Source organism: Micropterus dolomieu, linkage group LG02 (genome assembly GCF_021292245.1).
Source record: "Micropterus dolomieu isolate WLL.071019.BEF.003 ecotype Adirondacks linkage group LG02, ASM2129224v1, whole genome shotgun sequence".
Classification (NCBI taxonomy): domain Eukaryota; kingdom Metazoa; phylum Chordata; class Actinopteri; order Centrarchiformes; family Centrarchidae; genus Micropterus; species Micropterus dolomieu.
This window is the reverse complement of record NC_060151.1, coordinates 6,309,850-6,333,754: the sequence shown is the minus strand read 5'-3', so window position 1 is coordinate 6,333,754 and position 23,905 is coordinate 6,309,850. Positions and strand designations below refer to the sequence as shown.

Here is a 23,905-nt window from a genome sequence, read left to right as displayed (position 1 = left end):
CCTAATTAACATATATATATAATAACATTACTTTATATGATTTTAAAACCTTTTAACAATGAGTTGAGTAACAAAAGTATTTTGTTGTTGTATAACAGTGAGTATAACAACAAAACAACAAGTAACATTTTTAGCTTAGATAGATAGATAGATAGACGGATAGATGGATAGATGGATAGATAGAGTCATCGAATAGTCCCAACTAGATATGTAACAGAAGCACAAGTAGCGATTATACATATAGTAAGCACATAACTCTTTCTTAAACATTGTATTATTCTTTGTTGTATTGTATTACATTTTGCTGTGAAGCACTTTGTGATTTTTATCTGTGAAAGGTGCTATACAAATAAACTTTACTTACTTACTTACTTACTTACTTTCTAACTCAGTATTGGCAATACATAAACATTATTACATTAGTTAACTTTAGCCACCATGAGCTATCAGATCAATTTAAGCTATAGCAGCAAAACTCCTATGTGTATTCAATGGAGCATGGCTGTGTTTTAAGAATTAATGCTACTTCCTCTTTTAAAAGTGACATGGTCTCACTTTAAATGTACAAATTAACTGTGGCAGTACTATATATAGATCTATATATTTATATATATATATAGAGAGAGAGAGAGAGAGAGACAAGAATGGAATGATACAATATGAAACAGGGCTGGATTAACCTGCTCAAAGGTACTGGGGCAAAAACGAGCCATGGGCCCCCATTGACCCCCCTGTTCCTTCCACTATCTGTGAACTGTGCATGTGGGCACATAGCAGATTACACCCACCAACTTCATTATATTTTGCCCTGAATTCAAGATACCAACCCATACTCCTGTGCTGGGACACGACCCTGACCCAGGCTTTTTGTTCGTCAGTCAATTTGTCATTGTAATTTGTAATTGCTTCACAGTGAACCTATAAACCTTTGGGGGCACTGAGGTTCTGGAGCCACTTTGCCCAGTTGGTAATCCAGTCTTGGTATTGGAATACAGAGGTTAGGAGATACAGACACACTCGTCTGCAAAGAACAATAAATGTTAATATTTTCTTTTCAAAGACAAGAGGAAGTGGATTATATAACAGCAAAATAAGTGTGCAGACATATCAAACATCGAGGAACAATAATTGACCTGAATATTTTTAAACTAAAATATCAGTCTAGGTTGGGGAAGAAAAGTGCATCTCAAAATAGCAAACGTCTGGTGTTAAAATTAACAGAATATTTGGGAGAGTGGCTGAGAGAGCGAGAAAGAGAGTTTAGGATGGCTTTGATGTGCAAGATGGTGCATCCTTCTCTGGGTGTAAATGTCAGGTTTCTAACAGAGAACGCCCAGAGAGAAAGACTAACCCTGTGTGTGTGTTTATGTGTGTGTATGAGATGTGTAGTACTGTACCACATACACACACAGGGTTAGACTTTCTCTCTGGGCTCTCACATGCAAATGCAGTTTGGTCCTGGTATGGATCTATTCCAGTTAACTACTGGTACACATAGGGCTATTTCTGTCTGACTGCTGGGAAACAAGGACACAAATTGATAGAGGAAGACTGAGCGAGGGAAGGTGGAAGACATGAATGAATGAAAGGAGGAAGGACAGTGGAGAAGTGGAGATTAAAGCACTCACTGATAGATCAACTCAATATTGATGCTTTATTGAAGCTGCTACATGTTGCATTTAAATGTCAATAAATCATTACCACAATTAATTAGAGTAAAATAACATGACTAACACTGAAGGGGCTGGCATCCTGACTGACACTGATGTTTTAAAAAGCTGTGCATTTACTGTAGCAACTGTCAAAATGAGCTGTCAAGACTGAAACCCTCTGATATGACGTTTCAAACTAAAAATATCAGAGGTAGCCCTAACAAGCCCAAATTGGTCAAAGTCTCACAGAAAAAAAATGAGGTTAGAAAGAAGGACAGAGAGACATTTAAGGAGAAATATGCAGAGAGGTGGATGAGAAACAGAAAGAGTTATAGAAACAAGCAGGAAGGAAAAGGTATTTAGGAGAAGGAGTCTACAGCCACGCTAGTGGCTCTTTGAAGTAAATCTGCAATTCTCAAATGAGTCAAGTGGCAATGGTAATTTTTGCATTTAATCTTCCCTGAAAAAAAATATTGAAATGATGATGATGTGATTTTTGCTGGGATCTGTACCAAACAAACAAGCTCCCTCACGTCTGGAGAATATGACTTGTGGGCCGGGGCATCTCTGTAGCACCACAATGCTTCATTTATGCAGCTCCTGCAATTTGTATTTTGCACATGGCCACATTGTGATTTCGATAATATTTCGATTTCAGCTGACGGGAATGTTATTAGTTTTGCAGGTATTTGGTGACCGCAACTCTGTACGCAGGAAAAGCGTTTGACAATGGACGGATGGATGGATGGATGGATGGTATTTGGTGATTCATCCTCAGGGGGATATGTACGTCTATAATAAATTTCACCACACTTTCCAGACATTTTACTCTAAACACAAACGTCAAGCTCACGGTGGCGCTGGAGGAAAAGTCAGGGGGACATCAAAATCAATAGGATCCATTCCATTCTTTGGAGACCATGAATCTCTGTACAAAATTTAATTGCTATTCACCTAATAGGCTCATTGTTGTAGTAGATGCCAAAAAAACAAGAGAATGAAGCACAGGCGTGAAAAATTCATACTGTAGATTCTAATTCAAATAATGGCTGGGGTGTAGCCATCACAAACAAATAAAGGTCACAATTAAAGGCTGGGTTAAAAACATTTAAGGGCAAAGGAATTTCCCTCTAAAAGCCTGATGAAAAGGCGTAGTAATACACTCATCACATGTAGGTGCAAGGCTATCAGTATAGAGAGCGAGATACACTAAAAGCCTGCTAAGAAAGGTTGAAATGATGTGCCCTTTGAGCCTCTAGAAGGCTTTTAATGTGAAACAGCTGCAGGAAGTGTTGCATTTTATAGACAGTAGCTTATCAACAATAAAAAAACAGCAAGGCTAATTGGTGAATGAAAACTATTTCTGTTAAGGAAGAGAAACTCGGAGCAGCTGAGTGGTGAGAATGACATGGCTCTGTTGTTTAAATTAGCGCTGAGGAATTTACTTTGTACTGAATCTCTCAAGACATTAACCGCAAACAGTGTCAGCAGGAAATTGAAATGGAAGCAGATGAGAAAACAGGAAGATGTCTTCAAAAAAAACCATGATAAAATACACTTGTAAAACAGGGGAAATTAGGGAGAAAGGCCTTTCTCTAATAAAAAAAACATGAGAGAGAAAACAAACAGGGCAAGAGTTTGTTCTGCTTCCCCCGAAATTTTGACGACACACCCTGGTCTCCGTGTCTCTTTCTCCCTCTCTCTCTCTCTCACACACACACACACACACACACACCTACATGCACATCCATTACAGAGCAAGGGGATAGATTTACAATCACAGGAAGCCAATCCCACAGACACAGAACCACCAGCACTCCCTGCTCTGAACCTGATCCAACAGACAGAAGTCTAGGCCTGCATAATACTGCTCTCTCTCTCTCTCTCTCTTCTTCCTCCATTTTGTGTTTCACTTACATCTGTATGGTCATTTCATACTTACTGTACGAAAAAGCTATATATCTAAACATGCCGAATACTACACACACACACTGGTAGTTTAAACATCTTCCTCAGTGGATCTAGGTATCTGCAGGTCTTTTCCCACATCAATTTTAACCACCCCAGCAACTATGTGGCTGCAATCCCATGTCTCTAACTTTTGAGCTTCCATTGCACGTATTTGAACAAAACTAGTGTCCAAAACTGTTAAAAAAAAATTTTTATAGTTAATAAATGAGGATGAACATCAACGTTACAGCTTTACAACAGAGTTGAAACCCGCTACAAAATTCTGCCAAAACAACCGCAGAGCCATTGTTGTTTCCTTTGTCTGAGCTGAGATATGAGTAGCAAAAGATGCAGAAAGCCCTTTTCTGAATCATAACTTGTACAGCTGCACGTGAAAAATAGTCACCAAATAAATGTGCCTGTAAGGGCAAAATAGATATTTTCTAACATGCAAATTTAGGGATGCACAGTACCAGAATATCATGTTACTTCCCAAATTAGATAATAATGCTTGAAAATGAGAGACAAAGCAAATTTTAGATTTTATACTATTAGTGAATTAACATTTGATTGATGAAAGGAGAGGGGAGGATAGGAGAGGAGAACACTGTATGTGGAGTCCACTGAGGCATGTAATGAACTGATATCATGCAGTGTCAGCAGCAGCCCTTAAATTTACTACTATAGATTAACCCTCAGAGAGAATTACACATTGAATGAGACAGTTAGAGGGGAGAAAATAACAAGCAGAGCCTTTGTTTCTCCTTCAAAGGGTTATTGTCGATTTAACTGACAAAGAAGCAGCAGTTTCAGAACATTGTGCTACACTGTACCTTTATTTGATGTACAGTACTTGAAACATATGTTGGAGCAGAACACGTTATAGCCATGCTACGAGCTGTACTTAAGTATGGCAGTTCTTTGAGCTAAATGCTAGCATGTGCATGCTAACATGCATATAATGACAATGTTACACGCTGATGATTACCAGGTATAATGTTAACTGTGATCACCATCTTAGTTTATCATCTTAGCATTCTAACAGTTGCTAATTAGCACTAAGCATATGTGTTTATAAATGAGAGCGCCGAACAAATTAAGATTTTAGCCTGATGATTTTGCAAAATAAACAGTTAAGGGATCACCAAAGTTATGACAATTCATCTTCTGGGGAACACGAATATCTGCACCAAATTTCATGGCAATTCATGGCTAATAGTTGTCGAGACATTTAACTCCACAACCACAAATGTCAACCTCATGGTGGCATTAGACGAAAAGACGGGATCACCAAAGCTAGTGGGATTTATCCGATAGGGACCATGACTCTACCATATTTCATGGCAATGCATCCAACAGTTATGGAGATATTTCTGTCTGGACAGACATAACCATCCCTACATCAATGCTGCTAGCATGACTAAAAATGTAAACCTTCAAAAGTCTTTTTGATGCCTAAATGCAGTTTTAGGATCATTTGTTACAGTTTTGCATTCTTTTTTGAACTACTTTACTCTGTGGGCCTCAACACGAACAGACACACATTTTAAAGATGAGAGGCAGACTTCCTCATTTGAATTTTGGAGAGGTGAAAGTTAAGGAAGCAACTTTAAAGATATGTCCAGAGTTTAAAGAGCACACAGATCTCTGAAACCAGGCACCCAAGTGCTCTCTTTCTTTCATTCTCCCTCTCTCTGAATTGTCAACCTATTAAATGTCTCTTTGTGTCTCACCTATTCACACACACTAACCAATGGAAAGCTTTGGACCGTTTCACTTAAAAAGTGTGTGTGTGTTGTGTGTGTGTTGTGTGTGTGTTGTGTGTGTGTTGTGTGTGTGTTGTGTGTGTGTTGTGTGTGTGTTGTGTGTGTGTGTGTGTGTGTGTGTGTGTGTGTGTGTGTGATAACTGAGCTGCTTTTTTTGTGCAGTGAGTGCACTGATGTGATTTTGCTATTCTATAAACTACAGTGTGTGTGTTTCAAAGTGTGTGACATGGAGAGAGAAAGCGAGAGAGAGAGACTGTGGGGACCAGAGCAGTGTGTATGTGGTAGAGTTACATGGAGAACAATAGCCTTATTGTACCTGTGTCTGCAGTTACTGTCTGTCTTGTGTCGATAGTCCAGCTCTGCAGTGAGCCAGTATGGCTGATTCTCATTTAACATGCGTGACAAGATATTTTCTTTAAAAAAGAGTCAAGTTCTACTTTTCTGATTTATGTTATACATGAGAGCTCCATGGTGACTTAAGTATTGCTGGTTTCCCCCGAAGTATGAAAGCTCAGTATAACCAATGTGACGATTTACTGCTAATGACCACAATGTCTTCTGCGTGTGTTCACAACTTGCATTAACATGCATTTTTATTATTACCAATTGTGAGTATCAGCAGGTACAAACAACTACATTTATGGTTTTAAATAAAGCAGAGAAGCCATAAATTCCATAAATTTCTTGCACGTGTGTTTTCCAATCAAAGTGCATCTTTGTTTTTTGTATGAACCCAAAAGGTTGAATTAGTCTTTCTTTGTTGATGTTTTTACATACTTAAACCAAATTAGAGAGACGAAGCTGATGAAACTATGAAAAGGTGGAGAATTAAACAAGAAATTAGGTTCTGTATAGTACATAGGGCTGCAAGTAACTATTCATTTCATTATCTATAAATCTGACAATAATGTTTTTAATTGATTGTTTGGTAACACTTTCTATGAAGGCCATCGCTATAATGACTTATGCATATATTTATAACACGATATAATGCGTCCATAAGACATTATAACAGTTGTTATAATCACTTACAAACATGCATTAGGCGCTATAACAAAGTTCATAACGTATTATGACCTTTTGATTTAATACCGATTGTTTAATCATTCAGTCCTAAATCCAAAAGAGAAAAATGTTACATTTAAGATGAAAATCCCTAAATAAGTTATTATTTTGTTGATTGATTAATCGACCAATCATTTTGGCTCTGATTGTACTACTGATCCCGGACAGAATTAACTCAAGAATTTACATGCAGTGCAGAAACCTGTCAGTGCACGGCGAGATGTCTCTCCTGACATTTACGTAATACTACATGGACCTGCTATGTTGCACCTTTGTGCAAAAGAATCTCAGCTAAAGGAAGTAAAGAGAGAAAGAATGAATGAACAATGAACTACAATCGCACTGAACTGAACTCAAACACGTTTCCCTTTTGCTACCTACCCAGCACCATCCCCCCCGTTGGCACTCAGCCCTGCAACCATAGTAGCACGTAGTGGGGGCCCCCACTAGGGTGATGGGGGTTGGTGAAGAGAAGGAGAAAGAAGAAAGAAATGGATAAAGAGATGATACAGACAAAGATAAAAGTCTTGAGATCAAGAGTGATTAGGAAAAAAGTGTGAAAAGAAATTTCTCTCCTCCAATCCCATGAGGGTTAAGCAAGAGATTTGGAGGAATGAGAGATGAGAGGAGGAGAGTTAGGTGAGGAGGAAGGAGGGAATGAAAGAAGACAGGACAAACAGCAAGACGAGAGTCAAACTGGAAAAGGCCAGTAGAGTGAAGGAAGACAGAATGAGGGAGGCATATAGATCAGGAGGAAAGAGGATGCAGAGATGAAAGGATGGACAGGAGGGATGGATGTATGGGAGTGGCATGAATGAAAGAATGTGTTGAGCGGAAAGGTGAGAAGGGAGGAGAGGAGGATGGAGGAACGAGAGCGGAGAGGGATGAGAGAGAAAGAGTGGGATGAGAGAAACTGGTGAAAAGTGGTGAATGAGAGAAAATATGGAAATCAGAGATGGAGGGATGATGAGATGAAAACAGACAAAGAAAAAAAGGTACTGAATGTATAATAGCCAGTGGGCCAGTAGGTCTGCTGTGCTAATCCGTATTGTCAGATTATAGTGTAATCCCATGGTTGAACACACACACACACACACACACACACACACACACGGGAAAGGGCTAAAGTGTCTGACTGGACTCCGCTGTGCTGAATTGGAATAACTGTCGGTGATCCAGAAATTTCCTGGCCCGGCACTGTGTGCTTGTTGCCATGACGATGGCTCCAGGAAGAGGGAGAGAGAGACAGAAAAAGAGAGAGGAAAGAGTGAGAGCAGGAAAGTTAGGAAAGATAAGACAGGACGAGAGGGGGAGGGACGGAAAATAGGGAAAGAAAACTGAGACCGGGGCCACGGCGGGTTTGGCACCAATCTCACATCCACACGCATACACACACACACACACACACACACATACACACACACACATATACAGTATATATATATATATATATATATATATATATATATATATATATATATATATATATATATATACACACACACACACACAAGCATGCAGAAACCCACATGTTCTGCATGTGTTGAACAGCTGCATACAACCAGCCCATGAGCCAGAACATACAAACAATGGCGCTCATTGGCTCAGGGACGCTACTATTTCTCCCCAATTGGCTGACACACTGCAAAACAACCGTCTGATTGGCCCGAGGTAACACACACCTACTGTAGCAAAGGGATCAAAGGAGGTGAGTTAACTGAACACGGATGTTGGTACGATACTATATAAACACACACATGCTGCACAAAGGAACTCGTGTCTACTCATGTTTCAGAAACTCCTGCTTTTACATTCATGCTAAATGTCCACACAGATTTTACATCTTAAGTAAGAAAAGTAAATACTTTTTCTGGATTTAAATCTCCTCTTTCTGCAGTCTGTGTTGAATTTACCCTTACTATGCATTGATCTTGGAGCTGCCACTCATTTCTTTGGACTTGACTCAGGTGACATCAACTGTGACCTTACAGTAACAAGACTACGAGTCCACAGCCATGGTAGCGCCTCAGTGAAGCCATAATATTGTGCTACATGCTACATGCTAACGTCACCTAATTAGTTTATCATGCTGACGTTAGCATGTAGGTATTAGAATCAAAACACAGTTGAGGATGACGGGAATGATGGGAGAGCATGCAAACTCCACATGAAAAGGCCTGAGACGACCGTGGTTCGAACCCAGGTGTGAAGCCACAGTGCTATCCACTAGGACACCATGCTACCCAGATTACCACTAACCGATAAACCGATTCAAACGTTCTCGAGATCTTTCACTCAGAACCACAAATGTAAAACTCATGGTGGAGGCAAGAGGAAAAGTCAGGGGATCACCAAAGGATTTATTCTCTGGAGACCATGAACATCTATATGTAATTTTGTCTTAATCCATCCAACAGTTGTTGAGATATTTCAGTCTGGACCCATGTGGTGGACCCACCAACCGTTAGATGCCATCCCTGGAGCCATGCCACTAGCAAGGCTAAACACACACACACACACACACACACACACACACACAGTAGATGTTCATACATGCCTTTAGAGGGAGATGTAATGCATTCAAATACACGTGCATACATACTATGCACAGAGCTATTTACAGTCTAACAAGCAATCACAACTTTTCTGGGACAGAGAGGAAGGACAGATGTTGTACCATCGTAGTGGTTCATCTAGATAAAAGGTGCACTGTTTTATTAGAGTCCCTTTTCACCCCACCTTCCCCCCTCTTTCCTCCTGTCTTTCCACTGAAAAAGTTAAAAAACAAACAAACAATGCAAATAGAAAACATTAAAAAAGAGAAGGGGGGCAGCTATTGCTTTGGTGGAATCTTCCAGAATCCCTTATTTCCTGTTGTCAGCTCAGGCCGTCCAGATTCTGGCCCAGTTCGACATGACTAATCACCCTCACCGGCTCCCTGACAGCAACACACTGCCAGCCAGACTGATTCACTGGGCGGGCAGAGACAAACAGGGGGTGGGGGCAGGAGAAAGAAGGAAACAGAGATGTAGAGAGAAAAAAGATGAAGCTTGGGCAATGCAGACGACAGACCCTCCAGGAATTTATGATCTGTGCAACCACGCTATGCAGATGTAACAAGTCCATGCAACACACATAACAAACACTTTTCAAGTAGCATTTTGGCATTTTTTTAATAAAATGACCCATCAGAATTCAGCACGGGGAGGAATAATATATTCATCTGGGTCTTTTCACTGTCTAAATAATGAGGATGTACTTTCATATTTATTCACACATTAAGGATGAATTGTAATAACTTTGGTTATCCATTAAATTTCCATCTAGCACCACCAGCAGATCAAAATTTTAATTTCTCCAATACTGTGGACAAAATAATGATATTTATTAGCCTCAGGTATACTTTCTGTTTAGTGCTAATACATAATAACACACTATGCTAGCAGCTCTGTCTTCTTTACTTAGTCTTTACTTAGGCACAGCGGTGCTTTGAGCCGATATTTCAATCTGGACCAAAGTGGGGGACACTGACATCCCTGGAGCCGGGCATCTAGCATGGCTAAAAGTAATGAGTCATTCTCTGTGGTGTATGTGAAATGCAGCAAAAAAAAAATCTTCCAAGGTATCGAGAGCAGAAAGCTAGATGGATAAACATGCCTACTTGCCTGGGAACAGGAAGAACAAAAAGGTTTACTGTGAGTTACTTTTGGGAACAAAAGAGACAAAACACACCAGCCGAAAACTATAAATCAGACAGACAGACAGACAGATAGATAGATAGATAGATAGATAGATAGATAGATAGATAGATAGATAGATAGATAGATAGATAGATAGGGACTGTGGAAAACTACATGGACGCAGTGTGTGTGCGCGATGGATCACATGTCTCAGCACGAGGTCTACAGTGACTTAGCAGACAAACAGAGCTGTTTCAGTTTAAAGAGATGGACCTGTGACACACTAAAAACACCAAGTTCACTCTGAATACAACTTTCCATTCTCTCTCCATCGTTTTATCTTCCTTCTTGTTAATTTGTTACTTTCGTTGTTTACTTTCCCTCTTTCTTTTTTTTCCACTAGGGAGGACGGAGACTTCACACACACTCAATATGCTCAAGATTTCCCAGCTGCTCTGAGGATTGGGTTCAGATGGTCTGAAAGCCTTCCAGTCACAAGTGCCCTGATCATCTCTAACCGTCAGTCTATACGCATATTTTAGAAGAGTTCAAGCTTCCTGGAAAATACATCATCCCCAGATATCTGCCTCCAAATCAGCAGGAGAGGCTTCCTCACAGCCAAAGAGACTACACGCACTGAAAGGCTGAAATATTTATGAGTTAGGTGAAGGGGAGTTACACAAAGGATGCTGATGTGCCTTCTAAGATCTGATCTGATAACACGACACAGTATACAGATGAAATGTTGAGTTAACACAAGTGGTGTTTGTCTGATCCCCCGGTTCAAATAATTCACAAAATAAAGTCACCGTCACATCATTTAATGTTTGTCAGAAAAGTGGACAAAAGGAGGCAAGAGCATTCTCTTCAACAATTGTGTATCCTTCAATAATGCAATCCTAGGTTTTGCAACCTTAAATAGACTAATATTTTACAAAGAAACATTAATGCCAGAATGTACGAGTATGAAAACATATAGAAACAAGTGCAACAAACAGCAGCACAAATAGGTTTAACTTTTCTGAGAGGTATTCAGGGTGTCACTAATTAACTTTTTTTTAACATTTCCTGGAAATTCGGTTCAAATGTGTGCTATATTTGGATGGAAACCTGGGTCATAAAATGTCATAAATTAAATTCAAAATTACAATTTCCCCTGACGGTTTAGTCCAAATCCCAAAGATACTAAGTTCATTGTCACCTATGATAAAGAAATGCAGCCATTTCTCACATTTTAGAAGCTGTAACCGGTAGATGTTTTGCACTTTTGTATTTTTTTACCAGGAAAAACAGCCGAGCAATGAAAAACATCGAGCAGCTGTGTGTTTGATGTTTCCCGTTTTCTATTAAATAAAGACAAAAATCAGTCTTCATATACAAGCGGTGAGCAATTATTTCTATAAAGTGTTTAGGCTAAAGCAATGTAAATTGAATGATAAAAGAGGAAAATATTATTACAGAAATCTATATCTACTGGGAATACCTGCATGAAGAGCTTAGAAATGTTTTAGGTAATTAGAGAAGATCTTCTGACAATATTGACTTCAACTAAGAAATTACCATCATCTGCATAGCTGCACAATATCATTGATGACAGTTCCTTTTTGTCACCCCAACAATGTGTTTTTACTCAAGACATTTTTGTACCCTTTTCAACCCCTGTGGAACTTCTCACTGGTCAACAGTTAAGCACTGGCCAAATTCTATTGTAATATGTGTTCATGTATGAATAATGAGGGCCATGGGAAAAAAGGTAATGAAATGTTTTGTCTGGATAATTTAAAATTACTTTTTTCAGTTAGACGTGTTTACTGTATAAAGAAAATGTGCCAGCAGCACAGCAGCAACTACTATACACACACCTTGCACACACTTTGTTAATAAGATTCTTCAGTGCAAATGCAGGTTGAGGGAGTCCTACAATTACTATCAGTGCGTGAAGACATAGGTGCTCAGTTTCCTATTTTAAAAGGGACTGAAGGTTAATACGGGAGAGAATGATTTCACAGTGCTGACTTTTATGAGATGGAAAGCATCCAACCAGAGCAGACCGAGAGAGACGGTGAGTTACAGTAAAAGACAAAAACAAAGGCAAAAGAATCATATCTGGGTCAAAATAGTGTTTAATGGCCTTCAATAAGTAGGTATTGTAAAAGCTTGATTTAAAAGAATTTTGCACATGCACATGAACTTTTGTACAGAAACAAACACACAATCACATACACAAATAAGGCACAAACTGCATGTATCTGAGGTCAGGTACATTATAAGGAATCTTTTGCAAAACTGCAGATGTGTGGGCAGAGATCCAACACCAAACATCTGTTCATCCGCTGGATCACACATGTACAGCTTTGTCACACACACACACACACACACACACACTAGGCCAGACTCAACATCTGTCCTGCTGGCCAGTGCCTTCTGGTCTCTGATCACTGCCGCCTGTATGAGGATGCACACACATACACACATATATATATACACATAATATGAAACTCCCAGTAGTGCAGATATTTTGTTACACCAGATGGTTGTGTTACTGCATACAGTAGCATTAATGGGCAGCTACCGTTTTACAGAGGTCAAGCCAGAGAGGTGGGAGCACACGGCCCTTCTGTAGGATACTCATTTCACAAATCCGTCAGTTTTGGGGAAACAATATTTTTTAGTTTTTTTTTATTTTAAAAACCAAAAACACAAGAGCAACAATGTAAGGAATGGAACCCTGTCCCATGCTGCTGGCTCCCCCAGATGTCAATTCGGCTCTGTATGTCTATGTGTCTTGTTGGAAAGTTTAACTGCTGGAAACAAGATGAACAAGAATGGCTGATAAGTCCATTATCAGTGTATGTATGAGATTTACACTGAGTTTCATCTTGGACCGTGATTTGCTTCCAAACTAATAGTACGTGCACATGTGTTCACTGAGATTTAAGGTGTGCACAGAGAAATGTTCGCCCTTCAGCAGATGTCAAACTCTGCACATACATCATTCTGCACAGCGAAGCTGAAACATCCAAGTGAAGTAACAATAAGCAAAACACGTCTTTGAGTGGAGGGGAAAAAATAAAAACCATTCTGTTAGAAAATATGAACAAGTGCCAAAGCCAAACATTGTTATGTTACATTGGCAAGAGTCTCATCTTACATTTCTCCTTTTAATTGGCTACTAGGACAAACTAACTGGCACACCATCTGAGAACAATGCTGTTTCGTTATTTCTAAGTCTTCTACGAGGATAATCAGCTGTTTTAATATGAGACAGCAAGAAACATTAAAAACTAAGCTGAAGACAGCCTTTTCAACTAAAGCAGCTAACAATAGCTTAATGAGCTAGCTAGCATCTGCTAGAAATGAAAAGCCTGCGTTTGTCTACCTCTGTATGAGAACAAGGACACAAGGATTTTCTTTATTTCAAGTGTCATTCTTTTAACATTATCACTGAAACCTGCCTATGTGCTGTGTGAGAAAGGAAATCTTGACAGACGTAGCAACAAATGGTCAGTTAATAATTCACAGGTGAAACATGTAGATGCTAGGGATCAGTTTGGAAACACATTTTACTCTTTTTTGTTAGAAACAAAGCTCTAAAGCATATAACATACCAAGTTTAACTGGCCAAATACTCTCACACATATCAAAGACCTGAGGGTGTGTCAGTGTACGACACATTTCCCAAGCCATGAACCCAAACTGTGTTAGAGCCCTGTTTTTAGCGGCCACTCACATAGCAAGAGCACCAGCATTCATTCAGAAAGTCCCAGGGCGATGCTAAATGCGTTCACTGTGGGTGCAGGGCGGAACATTACTAAAAGGTTCCCATGTAGAGTACAGTAAAACCTTGTCCAGAGCACGTTAGTTTAAGAGTTGAGTCAGAAAAAAATGCATAATTTCCTGTCTTTATTAGCAGCATAAACATTAATTTGAAGCAATAAGAATATACTCAATGTTATGAATTCAGGGCGTGAATGGAAAAACCCTGCAAGGCAATGTAGAAGCACAGTCGCACTCGGCAGCAGCTCTTCAGGAGACACACACACGCACACACACACACACACACACACACACACACACACACACACACACACCTTTGCAAGATAACACACACCTACACATGCATACAGCCACTGTCTTAGTTACATAATAATTCTCAAATGACATGGCTCAGCTGTCTGTTGTTTCCTTTTCTCTCCCATGTCTTTGAGATTCAGCCCTCGTGTCTGCTGTGGAGTTTGCTGAAATATTAAGCTGTATGCGTGTGTGTGTGTGTGTGTGACTTTTGTCCCCGGTCTACAATTGTAACACACACTGATAATGTAAATTCCAACAGTCTGTACCTCTCTGTGCCAGTCCTATGATGGTGGGGGACCATTGTGTTTGTGTGTGTGTGTGTGTGTGTGTGTGTGTGTGTGTGTGTGTGTGTGTGTGTGTGTGTGTGTGTGTGTGTGTGTGTGTGTGTGTGTGTGTGTGTGTGTGTGTGTCCATAAGTACACCAGTACTGTAGGTGGTTAATGCCACCTCTATAATCGGTGCTGATTGAGCACGGGAGGTCTCACCCCGCTGCCCTTCTCATTTTGTGGGTGGTCTTCATATCCAGACTAAACCACTTACTCCACTTCCCCTCTCATCCTTTTAATCTGCACTGTAGCTACAATAGAATAGAATAGAATTGAATGCAGTAGATGTCCTGGTATTCACCATTTACTTTCATATCACACTTCATAATACATATAGCACTTTTCCTATTTCTGTTCCACCTTTGTGCAGCTCCTCTCTCCTTATTATCGTCACCTCCACCTCCTTATCTGCATTTCTGTTCCTTTGCTTTCCTTTCTCTCTTTGGCTCTCACTCCCACTTCCTCATCTTACTGCTTTTCTGTCCTGTCCTTTCCTTTCCTGTCATGTCCCCTCCTTTCCTTCTTTCCCTCTTCTTCCCTTTTTTCCTTGTCACCACCTGTCCTGTCCTTTTCTTTCCTGTTCTCTTCTTTCTTTTGTTTCCTTTCCTTTCCTATGCTTTTCTTTACTTTACTTTATTTTCTATTAATTTCCTTTCCTTTCCTCTTCTTTTCATTTCATTTTCTTTACTTTCTATTCATTTTCTTTCCTTTCATTTCCTTTTCTTTTCATTTCCTTTCTTTTTCTTTCCTTTCATGTCATTTCCTTTCTTTCCATTTTATGTGCTGTGCTATCCGTCCCCTTCCTTGCCTGCCCTTTCGTGTCCTGTCCTTTTGTTTCTTTATGTTTCCTTTCTTTTCGGTCCCTTTCTGCCTTGTACTGTCCTTTCCCGTCCCTTCCCTTAGTTTATTTTACTTCATATCATTCATATTCCTTTCCTTACCTTTGCTTTTATCGGCAGGCGTGCCCTTTCCTTTCCCCTCCTTCCATCTCCTCACCTCTCCTATTCTCCCTGAACTTGCCGCTGACCCATTAAACTGTGTGTGTTACAGCTTTGTGTGTGGATGTTATATTTGGTGCAGTGATTTGCGCAGATGAGTAACTGTGTGTGAGAGAGAGGAGTGGGCAATCAAAATAAAAGTGTGTTGGTAATGATGCTGTTCAGCTATCCCTCTGTTTCATCGCCTTGTTATTTCATCAGTTTTCAACCTGTCGTCACCCCTCCACCATCTGTCCCACTTGCCCATCAAAAAAATCTTCCCCTCCTCTTCTGACTAAAATATATATATATATCCCTTTCCCTATTTCTTTGTTTTCTACTCCTTTCATCAGTCCCTTTTCTGTAGCCCCCCCCAATCACCATTCTGTTCTATAATTCAATCAAGGAGGCAGCCAGCAGAGAGGTGAGTGATGATATTTTGGAGCCCGCCAATCCTCTCAATATTATCATTTCTAATTCCGTTCTCAAGATAAAACTCAGAATCAATAATACTGTGTTTGCATATTTGCATATGCATCTTTCGGTGCACTTGAGTGGCTTGCCTCAAGACAGACTCCTCATTTTTTATAAATTAAGCATTTCATCAGTTTTCTCTGATGAAAAGCAAATGGAGATGTGGTATCTTTAATGTGGGTTTTCAAAAAACAATAAACAGAATTATTATGAACAAGAGTCAGTTTCTCTGCTTTGACAGATATTGGTGTCATTATGCGTAACACAGAAAACACAGGAATGAACCTCCACATTCTGCATATATTTCTAGGGCCCTCTGAGCTGATATGACAGCAAACACCTCAACACACATTTCTGTCACGTCTTTTACATCTCATCCCATCTGAAGGATCTAGTAGAGTAAAGATAACCCAACATGAATAGGTGCGTTTGACTTCATGCAGCGCTTTGCAGCGCTGACTTTACGTGATGCATGCTGGACTTAGCATATTTGACAGAAAACAAGATAGCTTGGTCTCTAATCCTTCGCCATTTGTTTTTTTGTTTGTTTTTTATGCAAGTCCCTTTACTTTATGAATGTGCAACGCTAAAGGATCAGAAATGCCACTAACCCACTGGATTTGGCTGTTAGGGGGCAGACATTTCAATAGGAAATAAAACAAGCTTGCTTAAACCACTTTGTGTTTTTTACATTTATCCATTTGGTTCTTAAGTTTCTGAATGCACACATAAACATGTAATCTCTTAATCGAAGCTAAAACATGAAAATGCTGCAGTAATACATGACTTTTTGTTTTATTTCAGCAATTTAGAACAGCTCACAGAAAGCTAACATCCTGGGCACTATGGCGAATACTTAAAAATAAGTGCACCAGCTCAAAAAAACAAGCTACTTCACACCAGATTCTCTCACTGAAGCATATAGTTGCAGACAGCACAGTTAACCAATATGAAGACTCTGGGTGACAGTATGTGAAGCTTCCTCTCTGCCTGCCTGCCTGCCTGCTCCTTTGTGAATGTGCACTGGTGTGGATGCAATCATCTGCTCTAGTCCTCTGCCAGCCTTGCACAGAAAGGGGGGGGGGGGGGTTATCTAGAATGGTCTGTGAGCATTAACATCTCTCCTGGCTTCAAAGAAAGAAAAGGAAGGAGGCAGATAGCGTTGTGTAGCGATGACAGCATGTGTCGGTCTCTCATGGCAGTAAACATTGTGCCAGAGGTTGAATGCTAATCATTTCACTGATGCAACAGACACACAGGCAAATGAAACCTTTAATGACACACAATAAACAACCATCAATACAGAGAGCACCACCTGCCTTGACACATAAACACTGAAACAGCCCATTAACAAACACAGACCTCAGGTCACACTCAAGGTCTGCTCCATGTGTACGCAAACACACACACACACACACACACACACTCATGACCTCGTCTAGTGCCATGTGCAGAAGGGACGTTGAGTGACAGCAAACTGATGATGACTCTCCAGATGGTGCCAGATGTGTCTGCATGTGTGTGTAGTTCTGTGAATGTGTGTGCTTCTGTGATGCAGGTGAATGTGTGCAGACTGTATGTCTGGCCTGAGAAGGAGTAAATTAGTTGCAGCAGGGCAGAGCCTCTGCCAGGCCCATTACACACACACATCAAAACCAATCTTACCTCTGTGCACCCACAATCCAGCCACACATGCACTCATTACCACCACAAAACACACACACATTTCGCTCCTAACTACACACACACACACACACACACACAGCTGTCCTGTGAGTTTTGTGTTTAATGCTAGATGACAAACAGGTCTGTGTTAACATCAGCCTAGCGTTACACTTCCCTGCTGTTTGTCTGAGACTCTCAGATGCACTCTGTCGTTATTGCCTGGCTGCTTCTACCTGACCTGTTTGTTTGTTTTCATGCTGAAAGAATGGCCCAAAGTCCGCCTCATGTAATATCGGCGTCCTGCAGACACTTTGCAGGCAGTTCCCCAAAAAACACTCAGCTTTTCCAGAACGGAGAGAAACGTGGTTTATTTTGCTTTTCACGTCCACAAATGACATTTCACAAAGCATGTCAAACAGTTAGCACGAAGCGGTTTTGTGGCAGGGTTAGCTTTCAATTATACAAATGATAACGTTCACCGCGATGCTGGAAAGGCTTGGTCTTTGCAGCACGCCGACAGGTTGTGAGAGAGAGAGAGAGGGACAGAGCCGTTGAGCCGAGCTGGGATGGACCTTGATCCTGCGTTTAAACACCTTCAGTTAGACTAGACGGCCCCTCAAACCACGCATAAGTGTAATATTTCATAGTGACGATAATAACGAATGATAAAGTGTTTATTGAGGAGTTATGGCAGCCTGTGCCATCAGATGCCACTTGAGTGACTGATTGTCCAACGTATCTGCCTGCATCCTGCTCGCCTGTGTACACAGAGAGTGGACAATGCAGCAGGAGTACCTGACAATGGAACACATCCTGCGATCAACACTGCTTTTGTCAGTCTCTTGTTATGTCAGTTGTTTTACATTTTATTTCTTCAGTTAGCTGTTTAACTGTATTTTCTGCTAGTTTTTCTTTTAAAGAAAGCAGCTCGTAAAAAGGTAATTCCTCTGGAGATCAACCAGTGCTTAAAACCTCAACTTACTACACTCAAACAAAAATGTTGTTTTTTATCAGCTAAAAGGTATTCAAACGGCTTGAGTGGGGGGAGTTATACTGTAACTATATAGAGTTTAGTCCAGTGGTTTCAAACGTAGAGGTCAGGGTCAGGGTCACAAGATAAATCTGAGAGGTTGTGAGGTGACTGATGGCCACACAACGTTGCATTTGAAAAGACTGGGATTAACACAGCAATGTGTTTTATAAGCGCGTCATATGTTTTTACATAAAATCTTAAGCAACTAGAAATAAATGTAGTGTATATGTGTAGTAAAAAAACTGCAACATTGTTGAAGTATATGCAACAATTACTATTACAATGTATGGATTACAATAAACAGAGGGCACCTTCTTTGTGCCAATAAGCAGCATGTATAGTCAGGCTACAGCCTCATTCACCTGCAGAATCTGCTTTAAATTGCTTTAGTCGCCATGTCTTTGCAGTGCAATCCACTGAGCATTGGCTCCAAGTCGGTGCCCACCTGTGTGTGCTGCAAGCAACTGGCTATTGCCGTGAAAAACTAGTTTGAGGGCTTGCCTGTCCTCTGTATTTTGTGTACTAAACACTAGTCTGAGAGGGGCTTCCAGCTGAAGAGCACTCTACTGTAGCTTAAAGGCTATTTTGTGATGTGCTCTTGTACATAATGTGCTCCACTTAGTTCAACACTATTGACACTATACTATTTTGGGCACTACCTGAATATGGCAGATCCTACAAACTCTTTATAGTCAAGGTATGTCTGTATTTTGCACAAGACAGGCTGCGGACTATATTCCTGTATATGTGCTCTGCTCCACTGTAGCCTGCAGACTTTGGTTCCGCGCCTGTCGGCATGCAGTGCACCCCGCTGATTCCTACAAACTGTTTTGAGGCCATGTGCTGTACTTCGCTGAGTCCTGCAGAGTAAGCTTTGCCATCTGTGGCATAGGAGCGTACAAGTTAGCTTAGTACAAAACAAGTCCAAATCAAAAGTATTGTCTTCCCTCATTATGTCAAATTCACTTGCCAGTTTCACCCAGATATGTATTAAAGCAAGCAAGCAATCAATAGCAGAGTCATAAAATGCATAAAATCTATTCTCTGCTACAGAGCTGAGATTGCTTTCAATCGTCTTCTGTGTTTTTTCTACCCTTACTCAAATTTTGGAAAAATGAAATCACAGAAAATGGATTAAAGATTTCAGCTAGACCAAGACACCAGAATTGAGCCTGCATGGAAACACTTAATGGATACATAAAGGTTTCAATTAAAAGCCCATAACAGGTGTCGCAGAGGTCTAATTAGTAACTGACAACACTTGTGTGGGTGGCAGGTTCAGGGTTTATGTTGAAATATGCAATGTTTAAAATAAGAATGATGCTCTGATTTTGCTTTGTGATTAAAAGTCATCCCACGCAAGAAAGACGCAATTCTGGGCCTTTGTTTGTCATCAACGGCGGCTCCTTTTTATTAAAATGAGGCCCACCTGCTGCTTGGAGCCTTCCCAGGGTCAGCACCAGGTCAGATGCTACAAACCTGCCTGACTTGAACTGTTTAGCAATTAGATGGTGAGGTGAGTCAATCACATGGGATGCTTTTTAAAAGAATTGCATATGAAAACTGAATTACTGTGTCAAAGCTTAAACATTTGAACATTTGTCTGCAGAAACTGGAATCCATGCAGTTGTGCCCCTATAGCATCCGTCCCTATCTGTTGATAGATATTGATGATTTATCAGTAGAAGCATCCATATGGCAGCTAGCAGCCGCTACAGAATAATCTATCTGCAGCTCTCTCTGGCTTCGCCCTGCATTGCCCACACATTAGAGTGGGCTGGGGAAGTGAAACATTGTTGGATGGTGAAGTGCTACATTGCCTGCAGAAAATAAATAATTAGATAGATAGTCATACATACCAGTAGAAGGGGAATAGAATAGAAGTCCACTTTTACTCCTCACTTTACACACACACACACACACACACACACAAGCTTTAACCACTCATGTATCCGAATGCTGAATCTGTTACGCCCCTGTGTTGTGTTTATCACTGAAGATGATGTTGGACCTTAACCATCACAAGGCTACTAGTATCATCTCACACTATTGAGACAGGGTCACACACATCCCTCCTCCAAAAACACAACTCTTTCCCTCCCTATATCTCTCCCACTCCCACCTCCTCCCTCTCTCTCTCTCCCTCTCTCTCTCTCTCTCGCTCTCTCTGCTGCAGTGCACTCAGACAGGGGTCTCAAGATGGGCTGTCAGTCTCCAATCACACCAATAATCTTCATTGATACACCCTGGTGCATAGAATCCCTCCTCTCTCTCTCTCTCTCTCTCTCTCTCTCTCTCTCTCTCTCTCTCTTCATCTCTCCATTTTCCTCTCTGGATCATACACATACCTACACACATACATGTAGGCTACACACATAGACAACATCATTATCATCAGTAAGGCCAAATAGTAGCAAACAGCCAGCGAAGGTACGCCAGAAATAGCCTTCAATAGAGTCAATAAAGTGCCACAGCTGTGTCACTATCTTTTATGTAGCGCGTGCAATAGAATAGTAATAGTAATACAATAATAATAAAACTGAATAGAGTGTCCTTACTTGCTTTCCCTGGCCGGGGCCTTTGCAGCAGCTTCTGCACGGTGAGCAGGTCCTCGGTCTTCACCGCCTGCAGCAGTTCCTGGTCCTTCCCCATCTTCCGCTCTGAGCCGCTCTACTCCCGCAGCATCCTCCGAAACAGCGGCGCTTCAGCCCAGCCTCACCACGCGGAGGGTGCGTCCACCGAACAGCCTCCCTCCTTCCCCCCTGGTCCCCGACTAGATGAGACCCCCTACAGCTCTGGCATATGATGGGGTGAGACAGGCAGAAAGAGAGAGTGGGATGGAGGGATGCTCTCGGGTTCCCCCCCCCCCCGTTAAGTGCAGCGCCACTGGACTGGGGCCACTGGGCCGATCTAGATTCCAGCGCTGGCGTCGCGTGCGTGATAATTTGACGGTGGAGCTGAATGGTCTCGTTTCCACGGTTTGCTCGCGCTCCTCATCCGTGATAGCGGCTCGGGGCTGATCTGTCTCCCTTGCAGCTGCGCTCCGCAGCAACGATTAACCGAGCGGGAGGCAGCGATCCTCCCTGAAGGAGACGTCAAACGCACTGATGTAGCCTCGCGGGTTCACTCGTAGACACTGCGTGTAAGTGATTGTGCGTTTAAAAATCGGTGCACGCGGTGTCCGTTTCTCCTGAGGTGGTGCCGCTCTCGTGCTCTGCGTCGTAAAAACAATCCAGGGCTGCTGCTGCTGCTGCTGCTGCTGCAGCCATCACTCCGCGTGCACCCGAGCTCTGTATTTGGTAATGATTTTCTCCGCGTGGGGGCAGGGGTAGCCTACTGAGGGGGGCACGCACACGCGCCCGCGCGCTCTACAGCTGGCCCAGCTCGCACAGCTAAATGGCTCGCGCTGCAACTTGGGGGCGGACCAGGAGCGCGGTGCTCTCCCGCCTCCTTTTTCATCTCTCCCTGGCTCTGTTTATATGTCCCTCTCTCTTTGCTTTATAGAGAAGCTGCAGAGATTTATTCAGTGCCAAGGAAGGCACAGACAAAGCGAATAAATAATGTGTTCTTCTTTGAGGCTCGATGGCCTGTAGTTTATAGGCTGGATTAGCTGCACTTACATCATAGCTTTAACCCCAAGTGATGTCAGCGTACAGTGAATGGCATGTAAGTGATTTAAGTGTTTCATACAAACACTTGGTCCTATATCACATTTTATAAAGACACACCTACCACTGTCTAAAAGGTAAATGTAACTAGGAATTCTACTTCCCCTGAAAGAGCTGAACCCCTCCCCTTATTTCCTATGGCACTGCTCATAGCAGCAACAGGCTAATAGGTTACTAGGCCTGTATCATATCACACAAGCCATAAATCTGAGTAGCTAAGAGGAAAACAATATGAGTCTACAGCCATGTGGCTCAATGATGATGTAGTCTTACAAACTCAGAATGACAATTTTAACATGCTGATATGATCTAAGTTTAGCATGCTAGCTTGCATAGACTAAAAAACTACAGTCGGCTATTGTATGATTCTGACGCTACATGAAAGGGGATCACAGTTATGACAATTCATTCCTATTCTGAATGTGTGCGCCAAATTTCATGCCAACATTAACTCATTTCTCAAAACCCCCAAAGTCAGCTTCATGGTGGTGCTAAAGGAGGGGTCATTATTAGGATATGTCCATGGATACTTTAACAAGTTGTCATGGCATTACATCCAAAAGTTGTTCAGATATTTCAGTCTGGACCAAAGTGGTGTGACAAAAAATCATTAGGCTACCATCCCTAAATCCAGTGTCTTTTAGTGGAGCTGTTTAAAAAGACGGCTAGTCATAGCCTACACTGTTTATTTACAGTTGGTTTAAATTATTTGGTGATCTCTTCACCCTAAATTGTCTATGACCAAATAGGGCCTGTAATAGGCAGAACTGACACCATTCCCATCAGCCTTTCACTCCCATGAAATGACTTTGCTTGACTATGCAACAATATTTAGTGGCATAGAAGTGGATCTTAGACTTAGATCTGCCTGTACAGTCTCACATTGAGTTCCTGTACATAATGCTGTTGTTAAATGGCTAATTGGAAAAAAGTTTCCCCACGAAGAAAAAACTCTTCCATCGGGTATTCCACCAAAAAGGAATCAGTGTGTTAAAGTAAATTGCAGTAAGTGTGCAGTTCAGTTGCTAATTTCTGAAAGATCAAAAATGATTTTGTGACCTTATCATTTTTGTTTGTTTTTCTTTTGGCCCTGTCCACACCAGCGAGTCCAAGAATACCTGAACGACAGAATAGGGCGATTGCCAATGAGTTCCAAAACAACATGACCAGTGGAAAGTAGGCAAGAAAACCACTTAAGTTTAGGCAACAAAGCAGATAAGTGTATTTTCCAAAATATCAAACTTTTCCTTTAAATTTCCATAAATATAAATACACTAAGTTTTTATATTTGGAACATTTTGTGCCTTTTCAAGAATTTAGTCACTCCACAACCCTGTATAGCTGCATACACAGTGAATGTACATATGCTGTGGTCACAAAGACAACTGGAGAGTGAAGAGCAGATATCAGTGAATTTGACCCTGTCTTCTAATTGCAACATCTAACTTCTTCGCCTTCTTTCTCTGTCCAACCTCCTCCAGATTTTTAACTCCACTCTCCTCTCCATTGTGTGTGTGTGCGTGTGTGGGCAGTGTGCAGTGCTTGGATGCTGCTCTCTGCCTCCTCCACATATCC

At 41.2% G+C, this 23,905-nt stretch overlaps 1 protein-coding gene across 5 annotated transcripts in view; it reads right to left on the bottom strand.

Annotated features, from left to right (window-relative positions):
• The window catches only part of caskin1 (CASK interacting protein 1), a 122,917-nt gene extending 100,941 nt beyond the window's left edge, over nucleotides 1-21,976 (bottom strand). For 2 of the 5 annotated variants that reach the window (XM_046074669.1, XM_046074676.1), the window contains exon 1: nucleotides 21,221-21,975. In XM_046074669.1, coding sequence (XP_045930625.1) covers nucleotides 21,221-21,314 — 94 coding nt within the window. In that variant the 5' untranslated portion in view covers nucleotides 21,315-21,975. Of the gene's footprint in view, nucleotides 1-21,220 lie in introns of all 5 variants that reach the window. The other 3 variants (XM_046074690.1, XM_046074683.1, XM_046074699.1) reach the window with 2 other exon arrangements.
• Between the last annotated feature and the right edge of the window lie 1,929 nt (nucleotides 21,977-23,905).